Raw genomic sequence first — 18578 nt, 5'->3', positions numbered from 1 at the left:
GGAAGAAAATAAAAGGCAAGCTTTACAATATTGGTGTCCATCTTTAATTTGTTAGGTTTAAACACGAACAAAATTTACAGTTTAAGAGGAATCCAGTCGGACCATGAATAGAGTTTTATTTCCTACCCAAAGGTTTTGCATTCCTGAAAAATAAAAAATCAAGAAACAAGACAAGAAAAAAGGGGAAACTAAGCTCACAAGTCACGAATATGAACGTTTATTGCAACCGAATTTGTGGCCTTCCTCGTAGCCTGCACTCCAGCTAGCAACTTATGCAGAAGAAGTATATTTAAGGATGCTTGCACCCACAAAAAAAAAAAAAAAAACCTCTTGTACTTTCATCTAGTATGTTTTTCACTTTTTGTCCATGGTTTAGAAAATTGTACTTTCCTTCCTCAAAGTAGATGAAAAGATATTCTTATCCTTGTATATAATATATCTAAATTTGCATATTTTCAACACAAACCTCATTTCCTTCTCTTCCAAAATTAAATTTCTCTCTCTAGTCTCTGTCTCAAAACACAACACACTCACACACAAACACTATATCTGAAGCAAGGTTTTATACTTGATGTCTTTGCATGAGGACCAGAGCCAAAAATCCCTTGTTGATGTTTTATTTTATTCAACCTTTTTCATTGGGAATAATAGATAACAATGGAGGTAAGTTGTTTAAGCGAGTCTTGATTTTGAATGAGTCTTGATTTTGAATGATATGTGTGTGAGTTTATTTTATATTAAATTAGTAAATAATGATTAAAATATTGCGAGGATGCACTTAATATAACAAAAAAAGAAAATTTTTAATTGATTCATACCTTATCTTGAGCTCTGAAAACCTAAAAAAATGGATTTTAGCTTAATAATAAAGAAATTAGACTATTATACATATGTTTTTGTTATTTTTTTATATTAATTATGCATGTTAAAGCTTAAATTCAATTCGATCATTCATGGTTATCATGAACAGTGTTATAAAAACCTTAATTAATTGGTTTTTGGCGTGATTAATTATAATATGAAGTGTTATAGTAATGCTTAAACAATTTTTTATGTTTGTAATGCATGTTTTGTAAATTAAACATCAAAACCCCTAATAGGGTAAATGTGAACAATAATGAACAATAACCCTACTTTATAAAATTAAAACATGCATGATTGCTAATAGGATAAATGTGAACAATAACCCTACTTTATAAAATTAAAATATGCATGATTGCTAAATAGGTATGTAAGTAGAGTTACTTCTAGACAAATTGTAATTAGATTTGTATTGTTTATAATGATAGGATATAAGATATTATCTATTGTAGCTTACCATGACATGTTGAAAAAGGTTGCTTCCATGACTATATGGTTTATATGGATATATAATACAATATCATAGTTAGGAATAATAGTATTACACACACTAAATTAGCTATTAATAATAACTTTACACTTACAAAACTAGTATTCTAGTGTGATTCATGGTCTAAATTCAACACAATTAGTCTTTAATTTTTTTCACTTATTCTAGTATTCGATTGATATCATTGACATCTCCTCCCTCTCTAATGATTAATTCAGTATCATTTATAGGTTTGTACCAATTAATAAATATGTTATTGCATGAAATGTTATCATATCAGTAAAAAAACTTGTTTTTACTTGTATTTATTTTGATATTCTAATAGTTGTATTTTTTTTACTTTACATGTATTTTTTTATTCTTAAATTTTAGTTCATCCAAGTTATTGAAAGTTTATAGGTTATTAGTATTTAATGGATATGATGATATTATTTCAAATGTTCGCACTGTGAATTGTGAACTATTTTTACAGTGTGTGTTGAGTTTAAGTGGCCATTTTTTGTAGTGTTGGGTTGATAATTTTAGGTTATAGGATCTGCAGTGAAGAATTGTTGATGGAAGATGAAGAATTCTTGCTGCAAATTTTTGGAAATTTTGCTGGGTTGAAATGGTGAAGAACTTTGGAGAAATTTGATATTTTTGGTTGTCTTAAAGTGATTAAGAAATGTTTAGCAATATATTATAAACATGATTTTAGTAGCATTTTTGTAAATATAATGATATTGTCCAACGACAAGATCGTGGTTTTTCTCGTTACTTTTAGTCACCTAAGAGCACTTTAGTCATTAAAATCATTATTAAGCTAGATTTTGATTTTGATTATGAGAAGCTGACTGTAGAGAGAGAATTGTTTGTTCAAGATTTTGGAAACATGGCTAGGATTGATGATAATTTAGCCATTTAGGTATGATCATTGATTGGGTGCCTCCTAGTCCACGCCCAGGAGCTTTCTTCTTAGCAACGTTAGGTTAGGTTATGATATTAACTCAACCTCCTAGGGAGAATACAAATGAATGAAATGAAGGGCTTTTTATATTTTAAAAAATAGTTTAACTCATTATATTTTAAATTTTTTTTTTAAGTTATAAGTTTTCTATCTATAAATTTTATAATTATTGAAAGCTGATTAATAACTTTAAAATTCGTAAAATTAGTTTCAAACATATAAGTCAAATTGACTAGATATTTATATTAATTAAAAAAAAAAAAAAAGGTTTTTTGTGCAAACACAGGGGTATAATACACGATGCCTAAATGGATAAAATCATTTAAGAAGAAATTTGATTTTAATTCAGATATAAACTAAGCCGAAATACTTCATTTATTGAAAAGAAATATAAAGACTAGCACAAAAAATAAAAATAAAACCACATCAGGTGTAATAAAAATTAAAAAAAGAAAAAAGTGCATTGGAAGGTTTGAATAGAATCATGGAGATTGGTCTTCAAGAATTCAACCTTCCCGTTTCAGAATGGAGCCAGCCACTGTGTACATGTTTGCCGCTTAAGAAATCATTGACTGAGCCAACAAGAACTTTGACAAACGATAATATTGGGAACCCTAATATAATTATACCCACTACGCACGCGTGTGCCCAGTAAAAGACCACCAGCGTAAGAAGCTCTGAGATATGGCGATAGAGTGCGCCATGGAAACGGTGGACGCACTCTCCATCTGCCCCTCCACAAATTCAATTTTATGCTATGCAGTGGCCGGCAGTCTTGAAAAAGAATTTACTTCAAGTAAGATTAATGCCGTAAGAAAAATGATGCCAGAAAATGAAGACATTCATGGGAATTGAATGTCAAATGCAATGTAAATTAGGGCTTGAGTTGTCAATGGCAGCAAGAAGCTAAATTATGATCCAAGTCAAATCAGCAATATGATACTGGATCATAATGACCAGGTCTAAACCATACGGGGTTGAAATTGGCATTCAAAGAGCTTGGCCTCACAAAGTCATGCCAACCCTCCATCCCTGCACTGTTCTACGGCCATGAATTCACACACAAATGTGAAAATCTGACTCTCATTTACCATTTAGATTTGACAACCACTTCATCATCGACAATACCTGTAACCAAATCACCTTTTGAAGCAGGAAAGGAGACGAGGAAATACCCTCAGGGAAATGACAGTGACAATTGGACGCAAAGGAGATGATGACAAAGGCAGGATTTTTGGCTGATGCCGCCTGCCAAACGAGAGGGAAAAAAAGGTGTTTAATTGGAAACATAAAACTAAAAAATATAAAATAAATAGGTCTTTAATATATTTCTTGAGTGGATTTTTATTATTTTAAAATTGAAAAAATTAAAAAATATATGTTTTTAAATCTCAATTGTCTGTTCTGTTTCCAAACATGTAATCCTACACACAAACATACTGCGTAGACTACTGCTCATGCTCTCATCGATTGAAAATAATACTCATTGAACTATAGACTAAAATTAAAGAAGGAGGGGAGGTGGGGTTCCATGGACGACAGTCAATTTGAATCAAGTAATCGCATGCCTTTGTTGAATTGACAATAGTAGCAAATACATTGTGCATGCATCTCGTATTCAATTATACATGAACATGAGGTGCATAATATTTTATGATCTACATGTTATCAATTTATTTATATTTTATATATTTATTTTCATCTGCATCACAAAGCCTTACATGTTTATGGATCTCTAATAATTGAGCCAGATTATAATGGATTCGAAAAATTAAAAAAAAAAATTAGCTGATATAAAGATATATTATTTAGATTGTTAGGAGGAAATTTAGTTTTAATTGACGTACTAAATTCTATAACACTCTTAACATTAAATTAAAAAAATAATTTTATATAAATACATTGAAAAACATCTAATAAAAATATTAGTTTAATATTTTCTCAAATAAATTTTTTTTGATAGAAGCATTCACACCATATCACAAAATATTTTGATAGAAGCATTCACACCATATCACCAAACCTATGATAAAAAAAAGCAGGTAATTTAGCATGGTCTAAAAATCAATAGGGCCCTGCAGCTTCCATTTTCGCCATCCTCCGTCTACCTTACGCGTCATCACGAATCAATACTCTCTCTCTCTCTCCACCAAAAAAAGCGTGGAAACTATATAACCTCTGCGTCTGTTCCTCGCACGTTCCTGCAGAATGATTTCAAGACAGACTTTTCTGGTACCATGCAATATTATTTACTTATTTAGCTAAGAATTCCACAAGCCCACCACCACTTGAGTATTGTATGTTCACACTCACTAAACTTTTCAATCAAGACAGCCTTGATAAAAAAAACATAGAAAATGGTTTCAAAATCATCCCAGCTCCGCGTATGTAGTCCACGTTCTTCCTTTTGACATGGAAACCAACCTTAATTACTTTCAACTTTCATTTAAAAAAAATTAGGAAAGCGTAGAAATTTTTGGGCTTTAGGTGGCTATAAAAGGTGGGCTTTGTTTCTTGCTTTGCAAAACAATCAAGGGTTCTGTTCTGTGTTGTGGGATTTTGTTTCTTGTGTTGTGTTTGGCTTCTCAGCTTCTTGTTACTTGCAGAGAGCAGTGGTTCTTGGTTGTGGAGGAGAAAGAAAGGTTTGGGCTTTATTAGAGAGAAGAACAATGATGAACGGAGTGGAGAAAACGAATGGAGAAGATCTTGCCACGGAGGAACAGCTTATCACTCCATGGACTGTCTCTGTTGCTAGGTGAGAGAAATGATATTTTCAGTTTTTGAATTATTTTTTTGTGTTATTCTTGTCTTATTCTTTATGGCTGGCTGGCCCATATTGATTTTAGATGCTGCATTGCGGAGTTTTCATCTAAAGTTCTAATTTTTATGCCCTAAAAAATGTTTGCAATTTTGCTCAATTTGATTTTTAACTGTTGCTCATGTTGTGAATTCCTGGTTATTTTTACTGGATCTTATTTTTTTTATTGTTTTTATTCATCGAAGGATTTATTGGTTTATTAGGAAGTGGTACCAGTGGTTTATTTAGTAAAACATGCATCCAGTAAGTTTGGTTCGTGTTCTTCTGTGGATTAACATTTGGTCCAAAACAAGAAAACTATCCTTTTCTTAAGGCCCTGAATAGTTTGACTTGAGAAACCGTTGATTGTTGGTTTTTGCTGATTATTACATATAAAATTCGCAGAATTTAAGTTTTTGATTCACTCAAAAGTATTGTTTTTTGTTATGTTACAGTGGATATACTTTGTTGAGGGATCCACGCCACAACAAGGGGCTTGCCTTCACTGTGGATGAAAGGGATGCACATTACTTGCGTGGCCTTTTGCCTCCAGCACTCATGACCCAGGAACTCCAGGTTATCTTAAATGACTTTCTTCAAGTTTAAATTCCAATATCAAAATTTCTGTCTCCCAAGCTTAATCAGGCCACAAAATTTTGATTTTTAGGAGAAAAAGTTGATGCACAACCTACGCCAGTATGAAGTTCCTCTTCAACGATACATGGCCATGATGGATCTCCAGGAGAGGAATGAAAGGTTGTTTTACAAGCTTTTGATCGATAATGTGGAGGAACTATTGCCAGTTGTATACACTCCCACTGTTGGCGAGGCTTGTCAGAAATACGGGACCATTTTCAGACGCCCTCAGGGTCTTTACATCAGTTTGAAAGAGAAGTAGGACCATCTGAATGTGATTGCCTTCTAATTTCATGTCCTAGTTGCTTAGTTTTCAAGTATTTACAAAATGAAACTTTTAGGGGCAAGATTCTTGAAGTGTTGAAGAATTGGCCAGAGAGTAACATCCAAGTTATTGTTGTTACTGATGGTGAGCGCATCTTGGGGCTTGGGGATCTTGGTTGCCAGGTACTGATGCTTGCAAATTCACTTATAAATTATAAGTTGTTAGTTGGATGAGCAGGCCACTCCTTATTGCTCAACAGATGGATCATTGTTAATTTATTTCATGTAATTGTTTTGCATTTTTAGGGAATGGGAATTCCAGTAGGAAAACTCTCTCTGTATACAGCACTAGGAGGATTACGTCCCTCTGCCGTAAGCTTTGACATATCTCCATTACCATCTTACTGAAGCTAGGAATACACCCTCTGCTTTTATAGTTACTAAAACCTTGCACCTGTATTCAATATATGCAGTGCTTGCCTGTAACAATTGATGTTGGCACAAACAATGAGAAGTTATTGAATGATGAGTTCTACATTGGGCTTAGACAGAGGAGGGCAACTGGACAGGTATAGTAACTCGACTTTCTTCCCTTTCCAATTGACTAATACCTTTTTTTTTCATGCAATCATGCTGAGTCTGAAGATTTGTCTTCTGCTATCTGCCGTGGTTTAGGAATATGCAGAGCTTCTAGAAGAGTTCATGACTGCAGTTAAGAAGAACTATGGGGAAAAGGTCCTTGTACAGGTAAACCATCAAACATTGCTTAATGTCAGAGTTTTCGGTACTTAAATCAGCTCTCTGAATATTATGAATTTCCCTTTTTTAGTTTGAAGATTTTGCAAATCACAATGCATTTGAGCTACTGGAAAAATACAGCCCAACTCATCTTGTCTTCAATGATGACATACAGGTAACATGTTACAAAAGTTTGCTTGCTAGGAATTTGTTTGTTCCTCAATGGAATTTCTCTAATTGCAAATGATTTCATTTATTGCAGGGCACTGCATCTGTGGTGTTGGCAGGGCTTCTTGCAGCTCTGAAATTGGTTGGTGGAGCCTTGGCGGACCATAGATTCTTATTCCTGGGTGCAGGAGAGGTTAGGAACCAAAGCTTTCTTTTTGTTTGTACTTATCAGTCTCTTGCATAATGGTTGTGACTGTTTATGCAGGCATTTCTTTGTTCATGTATACATTAGTTTTTGTTCATTTGATTCCTACTTCTTATTTCTTTTGGGTGTTGCAGGCTGGAACCGGTATAGCTGAGCTTATCGCTCTTGAGATATCAAAACAGGTACCAATCTACTGCTTATCTGGTTAATATTTTCATTATTTACTTCCATTTGCTAACCTTTATGGTCAATCCCATGCTATTTTCTTCAGACTAAAGCTCCACTTGAAGAGACCCGCAAAAAGATTTGGCTTGTGGACTCAAAGGTAGTGAAAATGTCCTCAAATTTTGTTGCACATTTCACCTTGGATCCTTTTCCATACACTAACTTTTGGTCTGAGTGTGCTCCAGGGACTGATTGTTAGCTCACGTAAGGAGTCACTTCAACACTTCAAGAAACCTTGGGCTCATGACCATGAGCCTGTCAAAGGGCTCTTAGATGCTGTTAAGGTGTGACACTTTTCTTATGTGAATTCATATTACGTGCTCCCTTCGAATCATTTTCTTGAAATCTTACCGTACTTGCTGATCTATTAGGCAATCAAGCCAACAGTTTTGATAGGATCATCTGGAGTTGGGAAAACATTTACAAAGGAGGTGGTTGAGGCCATGACATCAATTAACGAGGTTCTTTCTCTTGCTCTCTCTCTCTCTTACACACACACGTCCATCTATCTTGTCAAGTTATCTGACCCTAGTCTAAATTATTGCTACTCAGAAACCGCTAATTCTTGCTCTCTCCAATCCTACCTCACAATCTGAATGTACGGCTGAAGAAGCTTATACATGGAGCAAGGTAGAATACCAATTCTGCTTTTTCCCCAAATATTGTTTCATCAGATTTAACTTTCCTTACGCATGTGTGATTGGTACTGTATAGAGAAAATAGTGAAACTCGTTTAATTTTAGCACCATCTTGATTGTTATATGTTTCCATCTTGCAGGGTCGTGCAATCTTTGCTAGCGGAAGCCCATTTGACCCTGTTGAATATAACAGAAAAGTTTTTGTACCTGGCCAGGTTTTAACCTTACCTATTGTTACTGGAAATCATTCTGTTTACCAGAAATTTACTATAATTAGTGGCTTACATCTTCAAATTATCCAGGCAAACAATGCTTATATATTCCCTGGATTTGGGTTGGGATTGATCATGTCCGGAGCAATTCGCGTCCACGATGACATGCTTTTGGCAGCTTGTAAGTAGTCGGACTGTGGAGTTATATCTTATATTCATATATACCACCACAGTAAATTCTATCTGCTCTAAGGATCGATTTGAATGCTTGCTCTAAGGATTGATTTGAATGCTGGCAATTTCGTTGGACTGTTTGAAGAGTCGAGAAGCTATGATAATAATGATGTCTGTCTAGAATAAATGCATATGCATTTGGACACTGAGTCTAAAATAACCACCCCATCCCCCACCTCTGTACAAAAAGTAGATTTTTGTGCCTTCTCAACTCTGTAAGAACTAATGAACAAGGCCAGGTCCATGAAGGTTTGACATTTCTAATTCTTTTTGCAACAGCTGAAGCTTTGGCTGCACAAGTAAAACAAGAAAATTTTGACAAGGGGCTGATTTACCCACCATTTTCCAACATTCGAAATATATCAGCCAACATCGCAGCTAAGGTTGCTGCTAAAGCGTATGAACTCGGTAAGCTTCTTTCTGGTTATCAAGCTCTCTCATAGTTGCACTGTCCTGCATTACTAATCAGGCTTAAATAACTGCTTTATAGGTCTGGCATCTCGTCTCCCTCGTCCTAAAGACCTTGTCAAGTATGCAGAGAGCTGCATGTACAGCCCAGTCTACCGAAGCTATCGTTAAACTTGGAGAGGAATTATGCATTCAAGCAGCAATTTGCTCGGAGCCACTTTCAATATGTTTTTCATGTTTCTTTTACATTAAATCTCAAGCGGAAAGAGTTCCCTTCTCTGGCTGTAATTTTGAGATAATCCTATTTGTTTAGGCTAGTTATGCTATTTATTGCAATTGTGCCGAATAAAAATAATTTTATTATTCTTTGGATTTTAATATCATCAGTTTTCATTTTTTTAAGGTCATTCAGAGTTTAGAAATTGAAGTTCACATTTTTTGTGCCAATTCTAGAAGTTTATTTTATTTTATTTAGGATATGATGTAGTGAATAAATTGGGATACCATGAAAAAACGAGATCACTAAAGTAATATTTTTTTCAAGAATTATATATATATAATGTTTAAAATGGCAGATTAATATATTTAGGGTATAATACTTAATAAATAAAAAATAGAAGTGCCTTAATAGATAAATAAAAAGATATTACGACCGTGTAGTTCTTTGGCTTCATTTTCAAAATTAATTTTTATTTAACTTTCTGATAATTCAAATAAAAATTTATAAAATTTTGAAGGATTTAAGTATTTAGAAGATGCATATCTCTAATAAAAATCCCCCTTCTTATTTATGCATTTATTTTTTGACAAACATCATTTTTTTTTAATTAACATTGAGGTGTTTTAAATAAAATATCAAAATAATTAAAATAAATATTTATAAGGATTTTAATTATTTAAATTCGGGAGGTAAAAGATTCCTTTTTCTTATTCATTCATTTATCTTATTTTGGTGAATTTTTTTTTATTAGTTACATGTTTTTAAAATAAAAACTTTTCATGTTTCAAATAAAAAACAAAATATCATCTCTTGATATTCTCCCGTGTCTATATAAAAAAAAAATCAATTCATGAAAAACATAAAAAAAAAATCAATTCATGACAAACATAAAAAAATCAATGATAAGAGATAACAAAAAATATATTTTATTCTCATGGAATATCAATATGCAATTTTTTTTTTTTTAAAAAGTTGTTTGCCTATTACATGTAATTATTTTCTAAAAGTAATTGAAAAAATTACCATAAAAAACTCATAATATTTAAAAAGCATGGCATAATTAAATGCATTTTAAAATATCATTGTAACGATTAATTTAAAGAGGATTTAGTCTTGAACCAAAAACAAAATTAAAAATCCAGAAGGAAAAGTGAAGGGCCAAGTGGATGAAGCTAATGTGAAAAGCCGTCTTGAGTTAAGATCAAAGCCATTTATCACTTGGCACATGCTTTATTCTTCCAGATCAGATGCTTTTATTGCTGGCCGGTCTACAAGGTTACTCTGTTATCACCAAGTAAAATGAATGGTGAAATACGCTTTTGAGGAAAGGGACTCATCCTATGCACATAGAAAGCTCATTCATTACATGCTTATGAACAGAAATCTAACACATAGAAAGCTCGCTCATTACATGCTTATGAACAGAAATCTAAGACAGCGGTTCAAAATCTGGTCCTACCGTGTATCATCAGCAACCTGGGAACTCCGTATTCCCCAAAACGATTGAGGCTTCAACTTCTTCTTCGTGGCAGTATAAAGCCATCCCATTTGGATTTCACAGGACGCACATTCTGCGATTGTCCAAGCATACCTGCAATATTTGGCATGTTATCCACCCATTCAAATAATCATGACCAGTTCCACGAATTAACAACAGTACATGCCATGTATAATTTCAATCGTCATCGGCAGAAACAGCAGCCTGAACAAACGAGATTTAGGATACCATGTAACAGTGCACCACATACAGCAACTTCACTCGAGTTATCTTTGCTCACTCAATCTGGCCACCATGCTAGTATTCTCATCACTAATGGTTAGCTCCCAAAAACAATATAAACCATTGAAACTAGAAGAAAAGAAGCAATTAACATGCAATCACAGAAGGAGCTTTGAAATATAGTCATGAAATGTTTCTCAAACTCCAAAGAAAATTAACAGCCTGCAACTTTGTTTTTGTCCTGAATAAGTACAGGCCCCTAACTAGTGCCCATTGCCTCAAACACCACTCTCTACTCCTAGTGATAAGTAGGGGGGGAAAGAAGCAAACATAGAAACATAAAGAATAGAATACATAAACTCAGATGTCAGCTGCATCAGCCTAGTACTAAGGAACTTGTCTGGCTGACTGCTAGCCAGATTATTATACATAATACATGCAGGCATGAAAGTATCGTCATTTTACTTCAATTACATTGATCCCCTATCCAGGTAACTAAAGACTGGAGGGTCCAAGGACATAAGTGTTATTTAAGAAAATTAAAATGTCACCAGACAATTGAAAGAAAATAACACAATGGCTTATTTAAGAAAATTAAAATGTCAGGGATAGAATCTGAGTCCATACCCAGGAAACCAGCTGTATTCCACAGTGGCTCGCCCTAAGAGTGCTAACCCATTAGCTTTCTGGAGTGTCATTATCTCATGCACATAACCATATGAATTGACATAAGCACCAAGAGGACCTTCAGTAGACATCACCAACATATCACTCCGCTGAGCGATTACATTCTGGATGGACAAAGGGAAAGAAATGAAAAATTAATATCTGGGTATGAACAGAACAACATGCTTTTGCTTATTTTAGCAGGACAGAGCTTGTTATGTCTTAGGTTCTTATCTAACCAAAAAATTTCCGAGGAAAAAAAATACATGCTGGTGTCAAAGTGTGTTCATAGGCAGCAGGCAAGAGAAGTATGCCACACGTATACCCATTGTGAGAAGTTTGAGGATTCAATACCCACATATTACCTTACAAGTTTTACATCGAACAAGGTCAAAACTTTCAAGTAAACCAATTTCCCGGCGCAGTCTATATGAAATGCCATCAATCTCCAGAAGTTCCTGCCTGGTCTCTTCAGAAACAGGAATTTTACTGGCAATATAAAATGACAAAAGGTCAGGCTTTCTCACAAGACCATCCATGCATGGTGCCCCAACTATCTGTTTCCACATATCTGCAAAATGTTTGAAGCAAGGCTATCGATTATGTTCTTTCTTTCCTTCCTTTTTTAGTGGAAAATATAACTATAGTACTAAAAATTAAGAATGTACAACCAAAAGTAAAATCTTCATTCTTTTCTGACAAAATAAATTATCCAGATCCTAATCTCTACTGGATTCTCTTTAAAAGATCTTAATCACATCTCCATTCAAACCACATGTAACATAATTCAAAGAATCTTACCATGAAGCCTAGCAATTTCTATAAATGCAGAATTTGAAAACAAAATTAGTTATAAATTTGACAACTTTCACATTATTTTCTACCTTTTGCTTGGCAAAGCTAAATGATGATGACAACTACTAAAAACCGCAAACTAAGATGTATGTGCAAGTAAGCTTGTGCAGAACTTAAAATGCAAGTTCGCAACCAATTACCTGCTGCTCTTTCAGCAAGACAATAGGAGTCATACATACGGTATACCCAGTGGGGCCAGAAAGCTCTTGGAACCCTGTGAAAGTGGTTTAAGTCAGTATTTTTCCAACACCTCTTTGACACTTCCCCTTTCTTTGCCAAATCAGAACTATTCCCAATCTCTAAGGTGGTATTATCAGCATTTATTCCAGTGTCCGAGTACAATGGCCCTTTTGACTCACTTAGGTGAGATCTTGTAGATCTCATTTCTGTCCGACTCATGAACTTGTCATCATCGCTGCTGGTTGATTCATCCATCACATCATAACCATAACAGGAATCAAGTGCAGATTGGTGAGTTCTCATGCCCGCTGATGAGAGCGCACTCTCGAAGCTGTCATCCCAATTTGCCTCTGAATCATTGTCGCTATGCCCATATCCAAGTGATGAAGAATTTGAAGGCAGCACACGTGAGAGCCTATGACTGCGCAGATTATTTAATGGTGCCAATTTTCCAAAAGCATCCTTGGGTGTCCTTAATGGAGTATCTTCCTGGATGATTTGAACCTCTCCATAGGGCTAAGCAGATGAAAATTCCAAATCAAATCAGCCATCAATTATAGAAGTACCAAAAGAAGAGGGAATAATGCTGTACATAAATTTGCTCTCACCATTCCTTCCACATCAATCCAGCGATGTTTTAGATGAAACCGCTGCTGGCCACGAGTAACTACATTCAGTGATCCATCCTCTAATCGCCGGTATTGTCGAATCTGTAAGGTTATATGTACCAAGTTACATATGCCAACCCACACAACGAACATAAAAATACGAAAGGCAGTTTACCAATTTTAATAGTTAATAACAGATCAAATATGCAGTGAGTACCATCTCCCTTCTCACATCAAACCCCTGTCCCTAATCAGCTGTGTTGCTTCAAAATGTATAACAAGGTACAGTTACAAACAAATTGATGCCTTTAACTACAGAATTGCTATGAAAAACATCAAAATTTCAAATAGATCTCAGCAACACCACAGAATTGGCACAAACATAGACAACCATACACAAATAAACTTTACATCCTCCTCCATTGTTAGAAAGAAAAATAAAATATGGCTAATATCATACAGTAATCATACCTCTGCAGTTGTCCCAACAGTTGCAAACATTAATTGTCTGTTATCAGAATCAGAACCCCTGTATGCACGAACCTGAGCCAAGTTTTGAATGTTTTCTAAGAAAAGATTTAGAGAAAGACATCCCATAAACAGGAAAGGCAAAGGAAAAGCATCTAGAAAATGTTCACTTACCACACCTACAATATAAGGATTATCAACTTGAACCAATGCCCTCTCAACAGCAGAAATGAAATTGGGTTGAACAACTCTCAAAGGAAGTGTAGCCTCTGGGAAAAGAACAACTCCTAACAAATATCAAGCAGCATTGGTTTTTAAACACACACAAAACATCACTGTTCCTAGCTATATAATAAGGTCATCAGGCCTCAAAACTTGCAAGTCTATAGGCTACTCAGTAGAAATGACTTCAAAGCTTCTTTTCATGTCTCTTTGGAAAATTTAAAATGCAGCATTAACTGCACACTGATTATCTGTTTGAGCATGCAGCATGATGAATATGCTTACTCAGACCAGAAAAACGATATAACTAAGGAACTTTCTTGGTATAACCAACCACCATTTTTTCCTTCAAACACATATTCACAAACAGCAAGCGAGGCAGACATAGGACATAACAAGTACCTTCAAGATAGAACAATGGAAGGTTCAAAACGGCACCTCCATCCAAAAAAGCCAGTCTATGATGAGTGTCTTCAACCTCTGCCACACACAAGCAATATGGTAATTCCCAAGTTCGAATAAAATACACTGAAAACAAAAACCAAAATAGGAACAACAAAATGCTTCGAGACGCCAGCGCTTACCGCCAAGATAAGCATGCAGTGAAGCTAAACAAGGGTTGAAGGTGAAATCATCAGATGAACCAGCACCACTACATGAAGTGTTAGAAGCAATCAAAACAAAAACAATATTCAATTTCACCATTACAAAAATCAAACATCCAAATTAATCATTAAATTATTATTATTATTATTATTATTATTGACTAGGTAACGAAAACACAATTATTCGTTTTAATTAACAATATTTAATTAAAAAGAAACCCTAACCCCCAAATTATAGAACGCGAACGGACTGATTTACAAAAAAACGATGTTTCTGTTCAACTGCTAAAATCTATGATTGCTACTAAGTAGACAAAATTAATCAGCGAAATAAAAGTAATCCAGTAAAGAGCTAAGGTGATGGATTACGTGGAATCACGGCCATCGACTTCTTCCTCGGCCTGTAATTCTTCGAATTCAAGCTCTTGAATCCGGCGCCTCTCTGCCTCTAAAATTCTAACGTCATCCATTTCCGTTCTCTCGATGTCTCCCTGTTTTTTTTCTTGCTACTGCTTTCTGTTAGTGGTGCTTTGTGTGAGAAAGAAGCAACAGGATTTTAATTTTTATTATTTTTTGGTCGTTTATTATGTACCCGCCATTACAAATTGCAACAGGCAAGTTCCAGAAGAATGTGCAGTGCAGTACTGCTCTCTGCCTCTCTGTCTATCTGAGCACGATCGGCTTTGCCATGTCATCATTTTGTCTGGACTCCAACTGTGTTTAAATTCTGGGCCGAGATAGCAACCATTTTGGACCCAAGCATTGTTATTCGTATGCCTCCGAGTTACCTTTTGGGGAAGTTTGCCATTCCTAAAAGCAGCAGCACTCGTAGAATGCAACTCTCATGCTTTGGCAACGATATTCTTGCAGAGACGGCAGGAATCGATGCTTCGACCAGAATTTATGTTGCCTTTTGGAGAGTCCACCATTCCCACAATTATTGGTTACCGAAAAAGAGAATCAATTCATGGTTTTCTAGTGCTGTGTGTTGAAACTCGTCCATTCGTGTTTGAATTGTGAAAGATATATCTTATTTTGTTTGAAAACAAATAAAATTGTTGATTTATATACAAAAAATATAATTTAAAGAGAAAGGAGACAGAGATTGTCCCGTGCATATTATGTATTTAACTAATGCTGAATGCTGGCATGATCATAAAAGGTAAAGAGGTCAAGACCAATTGTACATATTTTTTACTGAATTAATTATACAAAATACATCTACAAATTTACAAAAATAAAGATTAACCATAAAACTAACAATCATTGGCAGGTGCACATGCGAATTATTAATTATAAAAGTTATTTTTTTATCTAAATACAAAATTGACTTGGATATTAATATAATTTTTCCCTTCTCCTCCTCCTCCTCCTCCTCTTTCTCCAACACCTTCTTCATTTCAATTTATAATAAATATTTATTTTTTATATTTTTTAATTATTTTTTCATTTATGTTCAATATATTTTTAAAAATTTTAAAAATATTACTAACAGAGTTATCTACATAATAACTCTATTAATACATTCCAAAGAAAGTTAAAAAAGAATTATTATAAATATCATTATTATTATTAACTCACCAACAAAATTACAGATAGTATTCTATAAGTAATATATTATATTTATCAATGAATATACTAACAAATAAATAAAAATATTAATAACATTATATATGATTTTTCAATTAATAATAAGCTAAATTTACCGATAAAGATATTAACAGAACAAAGCAGATAATTTATTTTTTTGACATACTTTATTTGTTAATAAATCCATTAATATATTTATTACTTGAGATATTTTAAATTACTGAAGAGAATTTTTTCAAAAATATTATGGACTCTTTCTTTGAAGCACATGCATCTTTAATATAAGACGCCAAGCCTCACATTTGGCGTAGGATGGATTTATGGTGGTTGATTCTTATCAGCATGGGAAGACAGAGACAGTGATGGAAGCGAGAGACAGAATATCGATCCTTTCCGATGGAGATGCAAAACGAATCCACCTCTTCAGCCCCTCTCCTTGGATGGTTAAAAGGAGGAGATGTGACCACGGCTCAGAGAAGATGTCAGCGAGGGATCGATCGGTGAGTGTCGCAAAAGCTCCTTCATGAGGCGGGTGAAGGGATGATTAAACTGCGAATCGTTCTCTTTCTTCGGTTTATCTATGTATATTATACTTGTAATTGTAATTTTAAGAACAATTAAAAGACCTGGAATTTGATATCGCGCTACACTGACCTAGTTTTTTTTTCTTAAAAAAAATTAATTGAATTTTTTTAGTCTATTTAGATAAAAGTGGTTTAATATTATAATGGCCATACCAAATTAAAATACAAAAGACTGACATGCCAAACATGAGGAAAAAACATGATTAATTTTAAATTCATGATAATTTTTATTTTGATTCTAAAATTTATTTTATTTATTTTTCAATTTTGGACTTAAGAGAATTAACAAAAACTCATTGAAAAATAATAATTTTTTTTGATATTTTTCATGATTTTAATAACTAAAATAATTAAACTTAATATTCAAAAATTCCATATAAAGAAAGTAGTTAGATATAGATACATGGTGATGATTTTATTTTTTTTATCTTGCATGAAAAAACAGATGGGGCTCAAGATAAATTTTTTTCTTTACCAATTTTTAAGTTTTTTAAATTGATAAGTTAGTTTATTAAGGTTTTTAGAATATTTCTTAATTAGAGTTTTTATATCAAAATATGTTAAGAAATAAAATTTTGAACCAAAAAAAAACTTCACCTAATTTTTCCAACCACCTCTAGGTGGTTAAAATCTAGGATTGTAAATAACACATCATCAGTATTATTTTTTTGATTTAAAAATAAAAATATACAGACAACTACCTATTATTATAGAAAATAACATAAGTGCATTCCAGTGCTTGGCTTAGCGGTGGAAGGGGTTTGTCTCCTTTCATTGCACCTGGGTTCGAGCCCTAGTGTGCACGCATGTCATTCCCGCGGTGCCTTACATGCCTACTAGGTTTGCAGGGTATTCAGTGGGCAGTGGGGATTAGTCATAATGCGCGCAAGCTGATCCGAACACCCCACATAAATAAAATAAATAAATAACATAAGTCTAGATAAGACGGCCTATATTTACATGCCTAAGCATGCCTGACGTGCTAGGTCTAGAAATAGAAATGCTTGTTTTTTTATATATAATTTTTTTAAATTAATATCCTTCCTTTTTTGTATGTATGTTTTAGTTTATATTATTATTTTTATTTAAATTTAAATTAAAACCCTCTTTTTGATTCTTTAAGTTATCTTGTTCATCTTAAATTTATTTTATTAAATATAAATAACATCTTTATATTTTTCAATTAAAAAAATATGTTATACAATAAAACACATCTGTGATACTAATAAATTTTGCTACGATGTGAATATTTTATTAGCTTAAAACCATACCCGCATTCATAGTATGGTTTTTAAAACTAGTAGCAAACTAATTCACGTGTGATTCATTCTTTGAGGGCAGCCTAATCTGCTCTGAAGATATTCAACAATTTGTCGTCGCTCTCTATATATTACAAGAAATAATACACAAGTTCGGTTGTTTTAGATAATTTAAAGAACGAAAGATTTTGCACTAACGACTAGCCCTAGTTTTAGTATGATGCTTCAGCAATTAGTTAAGTTTAAAAATAAGTTTAAGATAAACCTAAAGTTATTTTTGCATGAATTTTACAAAATAATTTAAGTTATTTTTTATTTTTTAAAAAATTCATAAATAAATTAGATTAGAAATGATTTTTAATTTAAGTAAAAAACATTATTATAAAATTGAATCAAAACTTTAATTTAAGTATTCAAAAATCAAAACTTCTAACTTATACTATGATGCTTTTTTGTTCGGGTAGAAAAGACATACTGCTAGCAAGCTATTCTTTGCCGTTAACTATGTAAAAAAAACCCTATTCATACTCTGGTGAACAACATGGTCTGAAATCTTGGTTGTTTTTTTAAAAATAATTTTTGAAAAATAATTTTTTAATTATTTTTATGTTTATTTAATTGGTCAGTAAATAACATTTTATTATTAAAAAAAGTATTTAATTTTTTTTAAAATATTTTTTTTATCTTAGACAAAAAATACTTTTAAAAAATTATAAAAAATTTAAAAATATTATATTATTTTTGGTACTCAAACTTTTAATTACTATATATTTTGTTTG

At 33.3% G+C, this 18578-nt stretch overlaps 2 protein-coding genes and 1 long non-coding RNA gene across 10 annotated transcripts; 2 read left to right on the top strand and 1 right to left on the bottom strand.

Annotated features, from left to right (window-relative positions):
- The first annotated feature begins 327 nt into the window (after positions 1 to 327).
- On the top strand, positions 328 to 2166 carry LOC105122264 (uncharacterized). The gene is made up of 2 exons (XR_841667.1): positions 328 to 663; positions 1884 to 2166. It is a non-coding gene; the product is annotated as an uncharacterized LOC105122264 (long non-coding RNA).
- Positions 2167 to 4394: 2228 nt separating this feature from the next.
- LOC105122265 (NADP-dependent malic enzyme) lies at positions 4395 to 9256 on the top strand. 4 transcript variants are annotated; one of them, XM_011021274.1, is made up of 19 exons: positions 4395 to 4529; positions 4904 to 5052; positions 5550 to 5670; positions 5762 to 5988; positions 6072 to 6177; positions 6301 to 6366; positions 6468 to 6563; positions 6670 to 6741; positions 6824 to 6907; positions 6995 to 7093; positions 7240 to 7287; positions 7377 to 7430; positions 7516 to 7614; positions 7702 to 7791; positions 7883 to 7960; positions 8109 to 8183; positions 8271 to 8361; positions 8694 to 8822; positions 8905 to 9256. In XM_011021274.1, the coding sequence occupies exons 1-19, from the start codon at positions 4506 to 4508 to the stop codon at positions 8991 to 8993; spliced, it is 1797 nt and encodes a 598-aa protein (XP_011019576.1). In that variant the 5' UTR covers positions 4395 to 4505; the 3' UTR covers positions 8994 to 9256. The 4 variants fall into 4 exon arrangements, with proteins under 4 accessions (XP_011019576.1, XP_011019578.1, XP_011019575.1 ...); XM_011021276.1 differs by lacking the exon at positions 4395 to 4529 and adding an exon at positions 4577 to 4594; XM_011021273.1 differs by lacking the exon at positions 4395 to 4529 and adding an exon at positions 4640 to 4681.
- A 953-nt stretch (positions 9257 to 10209) lies between these two features.
- LOC105122263 (uncharacterized) lies at positions 10210 to 15066 on the bottom strand. 5 transcript variants are annotated; one of them, XM_011021269.1, is made up of 11 exons: positions 14736 to 15066; positions 14346 to 14413; positions 14164 to 14241; positions 13714 to 13826; positions 13543 to 13614; positions 13072 to 13173; positions 12424 to 12979; positions 11794 to 11999; positions 11390 to 11553; positions 10502 to 10633; positions 10210 to 10323 (listed from the first exon to the last, which is right to left on the bottom strand). In XM_011021269.1, exons 1-11 carry the CDS (start codon positions 14834 to 14836, stop codon positions 10311 to 10313), a joined length of 1605 nt encoding a protein of 534 aa, XP_011019571.1. In that variant the 5' UTR covers positions 14837 to 15066; the 3' UTR covers positions 10210 to 10310. The 5 variants fall into 5 exon arrangements, 4 of the variants coding, with proteins under 4 accessions (XP_011019571.1, XP_011019574.1, XP_011019572.1 ...); XR_841666.1 differs by having other exon boundaries at positions 10218 to 10375; positions 10445 to 10633; XM_011021270.1 differs by having other exon boundaries at positions 10218 to 10402; positions 10452 to 10633.
- Between the last annotated feature and the right edge of the window lie 3512 nt (positions 15067 to 18578).

This window comes from Populus euphratica, unplaced genomic scaffold, assembly GCF_000495115.2.
Source record: "Populus euphratica unplaced genomic scaffold, PopEup_1.0 scaffold19.1, whole genome shotgun sequence".
NCBI lineage: Eukaryota > Viridiplantae > Streptophyta > Magnoliopsida > Malpighiales > Salicaceae > Populus > Populus euphratica.
Note: the sequence above shows the minus strand (reverse complement) of the source record. Positions and strands in the feature narration are given on the sequence as shown.

Coding starts and splice junctions, on each gene's coding strand:
- LOC105122265 (XM_011021273.1), top strand. CDS start 4,655: ATGGTTTCAAAATCATCCCAGCTCCGC. Junction 8,184..8,270: donor AAGTTTTTGTACCTGGCCAG/GTTTTAACCTTA, acceptor CAAATTATCCAG/GCAAACAATGCTTATATATT. Junction 8,823..8,904: donor TGCTAAAGCGTATGAACTCG/GTAAGCTTCTTT, acceptor ACTGCTTTATAG/GTCTGGCATCTCGTCTCCCT.
- LOC105122263 (XM_011021269.1), bottom strand. CDS start 14,836: ATGGATGACGTTAGAATTTTAGAGGCAGAGAGGCGCCGGATTCAAGAG. Junction 14,242..14,345: donor ACTGCATGCTTATCTTGGCG/GTAAGCGCTGGC, acceptor TGTGTGTGGCAG/AGGTTGAAGACACTCATCAT. Junction 13,827..14,163: donor TCCATTGTTCTATCTTGAAG/GTACTTGTTATG, acceptor GATATTTGTTAG/GAGTTGTTCTTTTCCCAGAG.